At 53.5% G+C, this 11430-nt stretch overlaps 2 protein-coding genes across 2 annotated transcripts in view; both read right to left on the minus strand.

Annotated features, from left to right (window-relative positions):
- Positions 1 to 209, minus strand: part of CISD2 (CDGSH iron sulfur domain 2) — a 15647-nt gene extending 15438 nt beyond the window's left edge. Inside the window, exon 1 of the mRNA XM_078875512.1 lies at positions 1 to 209. The gene's annotated coding sequence lies outside the window, so the exon portion shown is untranslated.
- A 1857-nt stretch (positions 210 to 2066) lies between these two features.
- LOC144946534 (uncharacterized) lies at positions 2067 to 8321 on the minus strand. Its single transcript, XM_078875513.1, has 6 exons — positions 8277 to 8321; positions 6915 to 6995; positions 5996 to 6043; positions 5210 to 5309; positions 2451 to 2476; positions 2067 to 2297 (listed from the first exon to the last, which is right to left on the minus strand). The coding sequence occupies exons 2-6, from the start codon at positions 6993 to 6995 to the stop codon at positions 2175 to 2177; spliced, it is 378 nt and encodes a 125-aa protein (XP_078731639.1). The 5' UTR covers positions 8277 to 8321; the 3' UTR covers positions 2067 to 2174.
- Positions 8322 to 11430: the final 3109 nt, after the last annotated feature.

Here is an 11430-nt window from a genome sequence, read left to right on the forward strand (position 1 = left end):
GGCGGGGTGAGAGGGGCAGGGGCGGGGGTAGCAGGAGGAGGAGGTTGGTGGACGAGGCGTAGGCGAGAAGGCGCCGTGGAAGAGGAGGTGGTGCTGCTGCTGCTGGTGGTGGTGGAGGGGGCCCCGGAACGTGGTTGGCGGCAGCAGCAGTGACGAGGCGGTGACGGCGGCTTTTGATGCCCCACTCGGCAGCGCGGTGGCTGGTGGGACAAGACGGAGCACTTGAGAGCCGCTCGAGTGCTGGACTCCACCACGTGGTCGGGCGCCAGGGGGGTGAGCAGCGTCGCCGCTTTGTCTAAATCCCCACCCCACTCGGGCGAAACCAACTCACACCCCCCCCCACACAGGCACACACCCCTCTCACCAAGACCAATCACCGCCACGAAGAGACGGTGACGTCACCGCGGCGCCTGTGCCAGGCCAGGTGCACTTTGAGGCGACCACGTGGAGTGTCTGACGGTTCGCTGACGGGAGGAGGGTCTAGGGGTGGGTTGGCTGACTGAGATGACCGCCACTGGGATGACTGATTCCCCCACTCCCCCCCTCCCTCCCCAGATCACTGACTTTGTTGCGTGTAATCACTTTAAGATGTGTCTTGGTCATGTTTTTTTTTGTTGCGGTTGCACCTGAGTCAAGAGCCGCATGGCTCACAGGGTTACACCTAATACATGAAACTGAACACTGTGGTCACAATACACAGATGGCAGGTCGAGGCCTCGAGTGTTGAGTGATACACGCGGTTCGTGGCGTGTCTATTTTGTGTTTGCCGTCGCTGCTGACTGCGCACGGACGAAATTTCTCCTGCACGGTGTCCATGACGCAGCCTGCGCGGTCCTTCCCAGGTGGGAGGTGTGCTGGGGGTGACGCTGAGTGGAGTAGTTGCCGTGTCCACGTGTTTGGGTAAGACATCCGAGTACAAATAATCTCCTGATTATAAGACGCTCCCCCAACATGTTGCTTTCATTACAGGGGGAGGGGGCGTGGGAAGTGCGTGTTATAATCCGTAGTACGCGTCGATCAACTGAGATTCATTCGCTTGTCGATGTGGAAAACACCAAGAATTTAATGCCCGGCCATACAATACAGGAGCAGGCATTCCGTGCCTGCCTTAAACCACGGGCACCCCGCACCACCATCAGCACGAGTCTCCATTGCGCCGGGCTGCCAGTGAATAAACAAACTCTGCCTTGCCGTCCGATCGGTTGAAATATCACAAAACCATCGCTCGCAATGAGTGCTGCACCCATCTCAGAGCCGTGAGCTCGTGCGAGGTTTGCACGTTCCATTTAGCCCAGCGGATGTCAGAAGCTTTTTGCTGTTGACCTTCACAATAAAAGCTGAAACGCCAAAGACAAAGCACACACGCACAAACGTGCAGCCCGATATTACCCATCGCTTTACGCTGAGGACCCGGTCAGTGTGTGACCTACAACACAAGTGTGGGAAACAAGTCCATGTGCGTACAATCCTCTGAGCGTGTGGACCTGTGATGCTCATTCTCTGCCGCTGCCCCGGTCGTCTGGAACTCCCTTGTCCCAGCCATCAAATGCTGTTGGCTCTCTGCCTCTGTTCAAGTCCAGACTCGAGACCTTTCTATTATCCTTTGCCTATGACCGACATCCTCTCTCTATGAACTATGTCTACAGAGCAGCACTAGGCAGGTGCTGGGATGGTCCCACACAACAGCTCTGCTAGAGCCAGGCCTGCACGTGTCAGCATCTTGAGATGCCTATACACACACACGATGCACTGTCAATCGTATTGCGTTCTGACAAGGGCACAGTTATTCTCAGGGGCGTCACTTGAGCCAGCACACTGCATCCAGTATGACTCGCAGGGGCTGTGGCTATTACTCTACCAACGATCAGGAAAACATTCAGACTCACGAGAGATGTTTTGGTTTGGCCACGTAATGATCTAACCATGGGGCCATTTAATTTGTTTGGCCGTGTCGGGTGGTGGGGGGCTATACGAACGACAAAAATGTGCCACATCATTTCGTGGCTTAACCCAAACGTCTACTCTATTATGAATCTGAATATTGGTTGCGCAGATACACCGCGTGTTACAGCAACTATTCAGCGAGAAATAAAGGCCGGCTTGGGCCACACATCCGCCAGGATAAACGAGCCGATCTCTCTCCCCACGACGGAGTGGACGGCAGCCGCCTCTCTTCAGAGGCAGTTCGACATCGCCGCGATGTCCGCCAGGATCGACTGGAGCGTGATGACGCCGCCGAAGCAGTAGAGGAACTTCTGTCCATGCCTCGGGATGTCTCCTCGTCGCCACAACGCGAACTGCGCTCGACACACCGACACCGGGAGTTGCTGAATCCGCCTCTGGCAAGGAGCGCGCACTTTCAGCCGCCGCCTTTCGTCGTCAGCGCGGTGTCGGTGGCGATGTTCCCGCTGCGTAACGCGACGAGAATGGATCTCCAAGAGAACACTCACCATGATGTTCAGCAGGGCATTGAACCCTGCAAAAGAGGAGAGGCACGGCACAGCGTCAAGGACTACAGGTGTGTGTGTGTCTGCGCGTGTGTGCCACTCTGTCTGTGTCACTGTGTGTGTGCACGCGTGTGTGTCACTGTGTCTGTGTCACTGTGCGTGTGTCACTGCGTGTGTCACTGTGTGTGTGTCATTGTGTATGTGTCACTGCGTGTGTCACTGTGTGTGTGCACGCGTGTGTGTCACTGTGTCTGTGTCACTGTGCGTGTGTCACTGCGTGTGTCACTGTGTGTGTGTCACTGTGCGTGTGTCACTGTGTGTGTCACTGTGTGGTTGTGCGCGTGTGTGTATCACTGTATTTGTCACTGTGTCTGTGTCACTGCGTGTGTGTCTCACTACGGGGAGCGGTGGTGTAGCGGTTAGCGCGCTGCGCTATGAACCTGGTTCCCGCTCAGGGCCAACATCAGTGACGATTATCTGAACCGGTCTTTGGCCTCCTCCCATAGGTCGACTCAGCCTCAAATGAGTAACTGGCGCAGTGTTAACATTGTCACTGGATAGACAAAGGCGGTCGGGCGTGGTGCTGGCCACCCACCCTCTCGTGTGCCGTGCCGGCCTTTATAGGTGCTCGCTAACAGCACTTGCCCCTACAGTCTGTTAAGGCTACACGGGGGATCTTTATCTCAGTGTCACTGCACGCTCTTATCGTACAGAATCATACGCGTGCGTGCAGCCACGTGCAGACCTTTTGCCAATCCACTGCTGGATAATGACCTCCCCAAGCCGTGGGTTTTACCATGAACATCACCACGCTGGTCACAGGGTGAGTTTTCGTGAAGGCGGAGGAGGCACAGATGTGGGGAGCATAGAAGTGCAGCGCAACAAGTAGCCCCAAGAGCCCCTCCAAGCGCTATACCGTCTCGAGGCTGCTTAGCTTGCGAGCTCAGACGCGATGGGCTGCCTTGCAGGTGCTGTCGCCGTGGGGATTGTCAAGGTGAATGCCGCGATCCATTTCCCATCGCGGATCACACCGTGCGGCCTTGAGTGCGCGGCTCTAAGATCATGATTATGATGATTAAAGATGATTATGATGATTAAAGATGATTATGATGATTAAAGATGATTATGATGATTAAAGATGATTATGATGATTAAAGATGATTATGATGATTAAAGATGATTATGATGATTAAAGATGATTATGATGATTAAAGATGATTATGATGATTAAAGATGATTATGATGATTAAAGATGATTATGATGATTAAAGATGATTATGATGATTAAAGATGATTATGATGATTAAAGATGATTATGATGATTAAAGATGATTATGATGATTAAAGATGATTATGATGATTAAAGATGATTATGATGATTAAAGATGATTATGATGATTAAAGATGATTATGATGATTAAAGATGATTATGATGATTAAAGATGATTATGATGATTAAAGATGATTATGATGATTAATGATGATTATGATGATTAAAGATGATTATGATGATTAAAGATGATTATGATGATTAAAGATGATTATGATCTACGAGTATGTGTAGGCTACGCTCCCACGTCTATGCTCCACGTCGTCACCAAAGCCCCGCACTGACCAGCGTGGTGAAGTATGATCAAACAACCCCCACGACCCGCTAGGTGTGGGGAGACCCTTATCCTGCAGTGGATTGACAAAGGATTTTTTTTTCTGGCCAGACGACAAACGCAGATGAGAGCCAAACGTGTGACGACCTATATTCTGCACGTAACACGAGGCGGAGATCGTTTGTAAGCGCCGATAAACTGAGTCAGTGACGAGACCGCAAAGCGTTGCAGTGGTGGCAGCGGCTCATCGTTACGCATTACAGGGAGCTGAACAGAAGCTCAATGGCGCTGTAGAGGTCAGGCGTTCAACCACAATGTCACGCAGCACCACACGGAACGGCAAAGAGGGCAACACCGGGTCACGTCTCATCAGAGTCTGCGGCTTCACCCGCATGCTAATCGCCCGCCTTCAACCCGGGCTCAAACCTCAAATGCGTCGACACCAAAGGGTACTTGAAGTTTTCATCACTGTCAGCTAACGTCATCCTTCACAACGTCATCCATCATTGTAGTGATCATCGTCGTGGCATTCAAGTCCATCTCGATCATTTGTGGCGTGATTGTTGATGGCGGTGACGCGCCCCAAGCGGTAGCGTGTTCGCTGTTTGCCGCAGATTTTCGTGGTTCGAATCTAGCGGCCGTCCCGGTTAACACTGCGGGTATATTAACCCAAAACATATGCTTCACAGTGAATGTTGACGATCCCTTGATGTTATCCGCAAGAGTGGGCCATCGTGTGCTGATATCATAGTTCACATTTTTAAAAGTTGCTGCAAATTTCTCGATTGGATTCTACGTAATAATCATAAACCCCCCACTGCTAAAACTTGGCAGAACCCTCTTGGGTAAACACGTGGAATAACAACAACAACAACAAGGATACTTCCACCACATGTCCGATGCAGGCAGAGCCAAATTCCTCACTGAAACAATTTCTGGATCGCTGGAAAACGCGTGACGATCCGTAGACACGTGGACTAGGAGCCGCCGCCAAAGCGAGTGGGACACTGGATGTGGTGTGCCGGGTTCGGGAAATCGTTTCCAAGTCAACGAGCCGGAAAGACCCAACTGAAACGAAGCCGTGTGGGCGGTGACTCGATCGCAAATCATCATCAAACATCGTGATCACGATGCCCATCATCATCAGCGCGATCTCACCGATAAGGCTGCATCCCAGCAGGAAGTACTTGACCCCGTAGGAGACTCCGTACTTGTTGGAGTACTGGGCGCCACGGACGAAGCACAGCGACGTGTTGACCTGCACACAGTCACCGACACGAATTGCCACACCCAAAGATAAAGATCCCCCGTATAACCTTGAAAGACTGTTGGGGCAAGTGCTGTTAGCGAGCAGCACCTATGAAGGCCGGCACGGCATACGAGGGGGTGGGTGGCCAGTACCACGCCCGTCCGCCTTTGTCTCCCCGGCGGCGATGTTTACACACCACACCAGGTACTCATTTGAGGCTGAGGCGACCTAGGCGAGACCCAGGACCGGTTCAGATAATCGTCACCGGTGTTGGTCGTCGTCCACCGGGTTCCTGGAGCAGCGAGCTCTGTGCTGCGGCCCAGCAGGGAGGATTGCGGTCTTGAACGCGGCCCGTCGGCCGCCCTGGTCATGACTGCGCGCGTGTTCGTGGGGCGTTAGAGATCACCAGACGCCATTGATACTCGTGGAGGCGACCGCGTGCCGGAGTCATGGTCCGTCGTTTAAAGTTTACTGAAAATCACTCAATTGGGATGATCGCGTAGCGTAGCGACATAACTGCGGACTATGCCCGTTGCACAGAGCGCCTTGCTGGTGCAGCAGAGATGGTGGAGATGCCAAAATATTCGCGGTTAGTGATGAGCATGTGACAGCTGGCATGGAACGATAACAGATCTGAGCATCGAGGCCGGCACTCACGCACACAGAGTGGCGATCAATAAAACGTGGTCACTCACCGTTACCATGACAGTGACCAGAACCCGGAACACCAGCCGGATGATTTTCTGATGAAAAGATGACAACGTTCATTAAACACGCAACAACACAATATGCACAACACACACGCACACCACGAACACAAAACAATAAAGACAATACAACACATACATAACGACACACGCAAAAAACCAACCCGCTACACACGTGTGCACTTTCACGTCGCCAACCGTGACCAAATCAGCTTTCGGATGAAGGCCTCCCCTATCCCCTACATCAATAGAAATGTAAACATGCACAGTACTTGACATGTTAAATGTCAATGAAACGCACATTTTCGGGGTCTCAAGGGAGGGCGGGGGGGTGATCGCCCTCTCCCCTTGTATCTGTGAGACTATCAATCCAGGAGGGTCCTGCCAAGGTTTCGCAGTAGGTGGCGATGTTAGCGTTGCGTGTCATGCTAATTGAATAATAATTTGCCGTTCATTTTCGACATCGGAATATTTGGCCACGACTGTTTACATTGTATAGTTGTTTTTGTACCTATGGGAGAACATACAAACTACACGCAGAAAAGCGCTAGAGTCAGGAATTGAACCTAGGTCCTTCTTGCTGTGAGGCACGAGTGCCATCACCAATGCGACACCCAGCCGCCCAACACCCTGCCAGATCGCCACTCCTCCGCTTGCACCTCCACCACCACCTCCACCAACACCACCACCTCCACCTCCTCCACCACCACCACCTCCACCGCCACCACCACCACCACCTCCACAACCATCACCACCACCTCCATGACCACCACCTGCACCACCACTTCTTCCAGCACCACCACCTCCTCCACCACCACCACCTCCACCTCCTCCACCACCACCTCCACAACCACCTCCTCCACCACCATCACCACCATCACCACCTGCACCACCACCACCTCCTCACCGCTTTGCTTTCTTCAGTCAATGGCACCTCCTCTCCCGCTGCTCCCACTATGGGGGTGCGCTCTGTGAATAAGTCGGCCATCTGGGCACCCGCGGCCCGACACAAGGGTGGACGCAAGGGTGGACACAAGGGTGGACACAAGGGTGGACATAGTCACAGCCACGCAGCGCACGCCGCCACCACAGAGCCACGCTCAGCAGCAGTCATCATCTCTAGGCATGATCTATCCACTGCTGGGTGAAGGCCTCCCCACGCCGTGCGTCCGGGTCGTGAGGTTATACTTGACCATACTTCACTATCTTGGTCTGCGCGGGTTTGTGAAGTCGGCGAGGATAGAAGTACAGTACAACAACGGACATTTGTCCGTAATAAAGATTTGTTTTGGGTTAGATCGCGTAAATATAAATGTGTCGTTAAACCCGCCACCACCCGACGCGGCCAATTAACGACACATTTATATTTACGCGATATAACCCGAAAAAAAACATCTACTGTGGGTAATATTGGTCGCGAAAGCGTGCTACGTGTTCAGGAGAGATTCGCTTCAGTGCCCTCAGCTGCCCACCACACCACATTGCCCCCCCCCCCGCTTGCCCCTATCTGTCCGTGCATAGCGGTGGGTGATGGCCCATGCGAGCACTCTGCAGACTCAACTCTGATCTTATCATCTCAGCTGCGACTGGTCGAGGCGCATTCCGAGTGATGAGGCCACGCAGCCTCTCCATGGTTAATTAGCAGCGTCCCAACAACGCCGGCGACTGCCCAGGCGGCACGCTTCTGAGCAAACTCTACGTTTAGAAAGAAAACACGCGAGGAAGGCTTTCGAGCCAACACAGCGAGACACAAATGTGTTCGTAAGCATGCGTCACATTGCCGCTGTGTCTAGCTGCTGCATGCAGACACACGGGGAGACACACGGGGAGACACGGGCACTCATGGGGAGACACGGGGACACATTGCCGCTGTGTCTAGCTACTGCTTGCGGGAACACGGAGAGACACACGGGGAGACACAGGGACTCATGGGGAGACACGGGCACTCATGGGGAGACACGGGCACTCATGGGGAGACACGGGCACTCATGGGGAGACAGGGACACATTGCCGCTGTCTCTAGCTGCTGCATGCAGACACACGGTGAGACACACGGGGAGACACAGGGACTCCGGGGAGACACGGGGACACATTGCCACTGTGACTAGCTGCTGCTTGCGGACACACGGGGAGACACAGGGGGCCACGGGGCCACATCGATGCTGTATATAATAGCCTGTACATACAGCAGCACACCATATGCACAATACACATGGCAGGCGGCAATCACGGAATTTTCACAGAAACCAACCGACGCCACCGCGCTCACCTGGCCAGCAGCAGTCACGCGCGTGTGCGAGTGACTCCTGCCCGGCTCCCCCCCCCCGGGTTACCCATTACCCCCGCGCACGTGACGGGCGCTCATCTTCCTCGTGAGTGGGTGGTGCAAGTTCCGCGTTGTTGGTTAGGGGGGGGGGCTGGTGCGAGGGGGCTTTCACTGAACAAGTTGGGGGGCATTCGAAGGAAGCGTGCAGCAGGTAGGTGTGCGTCCCTGCTGATCACCGATCTTGCTCTCTCTCTCTCACACACACACGATCTTCGTCAAAGTGATTTGCACGGTTGGTTACGGACGATGCGACAGAAGGTCAACATACAATGTGCCTTCAAGTGACACCTTCGCGCGCGTGTGTGAGAGATGTACTTAGAGAGCGGTGGCGCTTTCGTTAGCGCGCTGCGCTATGAACCCGGTGAGCCGAAATCGATTACCGCTCACTGCCACCAACGTTAGTGACGATTATCTGAACCGGTCCTGGGCCTCTCCTAGGTCGACACAGCCTCAAATTAGTACCTGGTGCGGTGTGTAAAGTTTCCACTCGGGAGACAAAAGCGGTCGGGCGTGGTGATGGCCACGCACCCCCTCGCGCGCTGTGCCGGCCTTCATAGGTGCTAGCCAACAGCACTTGCCCCAACAGTCTTCTGAGGCTACACGGGGGATCTTTGTCATTGTATCTGTGTAGCCATGTGCGTCTGTTTGTCTGCACGAAGCATATGTGCACCGAGAGCTGTCGCGCATCGCGCTGCGAACCTTCTCGCCCGAGTTCCATTCTCGAACACGGCTAATATCAGTGGCGAATGCCATTTGGACCGGATCCTGCGCCTCCCCTAGGTCGACTGAACCTTAAATGATTACCTGGCGTGGTGTCTAAACAGCGGCACTGGGGGAGACAAAGGCGGACCGGTCGCGGTTCTGGCCACAGCATCTCCTCGTGCGCCGCTTGAGACTAAATAAACAGCACTTGGCCCAACAGCCTTTGCATGCTATTCGGGGGATCTTTACCTTCTGCAATTTCCAGGGCGCGACTGGATTGTGGGTGGGGGGAATTTCCCTGCTTCTGCTTTTAACTTTCCATTCCCGGGACTGCGCGTTCCGTGGTTGATTCGCTCGGCTGGGGAAGAGCAGCAGCAGCAGGTGCAGCAGCAGCAGCAGGTGCAGCAGCAGGTGCAGCAGCAGCAGGTGCAGCAGCAGCAGCAGGTGCAGCAGCAGCAGGTGCAGCAGCAGCAGCAGGTGCAGCAGCAGCAGCAGGTGCTGTTCGCCTTGGGGCCTGGCCGCCACGTGGCCAGAAGGTGGCAGCACAGCAATGGATGATTCTTGAATCTGTCTGTGCGGAGCTTTAAGAGTGTCACCCCCATTCCCTCGTATGCGTCGTGGTGGACCTCTTTCGGGGTTCCCCGGCAAGAGGCCAAACTCTCATTAGTGGAGTCGATCGCGCATCCAATGAATGTAACAGGACCCAATGTGGGTTCGATCCCGACCCGGACGCCTGGTGTGTGTGGAGTTTGCATGTTCTCTTTCTCTCTCCATGATCGCGTGTGTTTTGCTCCGGGTCCTCCGTTTTCCCCCCATCCATATTTAGAAACACGCGTTGAAGATATATTCTTGGTTCTTTCGGTAAAGTCACGGAGATAGTTGAAGAGGATTCGGCCGCTATCAATGACCACGCGAGAAGCCACTTCGCTGGGCTGTCATTTGTGGCCAGGTCGCTTCTGAAAAAGAGCTGTACAGCTCAGTGGGCCTAACCTGGTTACATAAAAAATAGAGAATTAAATAGAAAGGAAAACATACTCTTGGTTCTTTCGGTAAAGTCACGTAGATAAAGAAAAAAAATTAAAAAAAATATTAAAAATAAATCTAGAAAGAAAGGAAAATCTCGAGGCTCCTTGAGGCTTTCCTTGATCAACAATAATCACAATAATCACAATAATCACACAATAGTACCACGCATGATTGTGATTATCATCAAAACTGAACATGAGATTACCACCGTGCTCAGATATGTGTCGATTCATTGCCGGATAAAGCTCGCCTTTGTCACGCCGTGCGGATTGTTTCGACCATACTTCACCACGCTGGTCAGGGCGTGTTGGTGATAAACCCTTGTATCCCCCAGCCACTCAACCAGTTGGAAAGTGACAGGATCGATCGGGCCCGGCTAATTGCTCCTCGCCGCTCGCAGTCCCACGGCGGGTGTCGGATGAGCCCAGGGGTCTCGGCGTCTCCCCCTCTGTCTGTTACTTCCCTCCGAGGGCTTCGCCTTCTCCGAGTGGCGCCGTGCGAGCGACGCTCGCTGCCTCCTCGTGCCACAGAGGGCCCGGCTGGGCGCAGTGACAGCTCACCGCGTGTGCCTCGCTGGCTTTACGTGGGGAGCGGTGGCGCGGCCGGTTAGCGCTCTCGGCGCCACGTACCCGGGCCCGCCCGAGGGTCGACGGCCGGCAAACGAGCTGTGATTTTTCTTGGTGGCGAATTAAAAAAAAAATGTTTGGGCCAGTCAATTGAGTGTCTGCTGCGATGCGTAAACATCGCCACGAGGGAGACAAATGCGGCCGTGCTGACCTTCACAGGGGCTGCTCGCTAACAGCACTCTTGCCCAAGAAGAGTCTGTTCATCATAATATAGGTGTTTGGGTCAGATCGCGTTATTTATAAATGTGTCGTAACCCTCCACCACCCGACACGGCCACACAGTAACAAACGTGACACATGTTTTACTGTTTGGCCGCGTCGGTGGTGGAGGGTTACGACACATTTATAAATAACACGATCTGACCCAAAAACCTATATTATGAATAATATTGGTCGCGAAAGTCTTAAGAGTCTGTTAAGTTTATAATGATTATAGGAGGGGGGGGGATTTTGATACGGGTAAAAAGAGGAGAGGGAGGGCGGTGCTATACCTGAATAGTGGGCGGGGTCCGGTGTCTGAGAGGGCGTGGTTATGCAAATTTGGGGGGGTGGGGGGGGCACCAGGGAAGGGGGGGGGTACCCGCTCACCTTTGTGAGTCCGGTTGTATCCCAGCTCCCAGACACGTGGTCGCTTGCACCCGGTGGTTCTTCACCTTCACTGCAGCCTTGCACCCCTTTTAATCCCAGTCGTTAAACAAATGTGCAATGTTAATAAATGCGGAGGGTTTAATGAAACAAAGTAG

The sequence above is a fragment of the Lampetra fluviatilis genome, chromosome 41 (genome assembly GCF_964198595.1).
Source record: "Lampetra fluviatilis chromosome 41, kcLamFluv1.1, whole genome shotgun sequence".
Lineage (NCBI taxonomy): Eukaryota > Metazoa > Chordata > Hyperoartia > Petromyzontiformes > Petromyzontidae > Lampetra > Lampetra fluviatilis.

What these genes read in the sequence shown, in the direction of transcription:
- LOC144946534 (XM_078875513.1), bottom strand. Translation starts at nt 6,995, where the DNA reads ATGGCCGACTTATTCACAGAGCGCACCCCCATAGTGGGAGCAGCGGGA. An exon ending in TGACTGAAGAAAGCAAAGCG is followed by an intron (nt 6,044 to 6,914) that starts GTGAGGAGGTGG and finishes TCTTTTCATCAG; the next exon opens with AAAATCATCCGGCTGGTGTT. An exon ending in GCTGGGATGCAGCCTTATCG is followed by an intron (nt 2,477 to 5,209) that starts GTGAGATCGCGC and finishes CCTCTTTTGCAG; the next exon opens with GGTTCAATGCCCTGCTGAAC.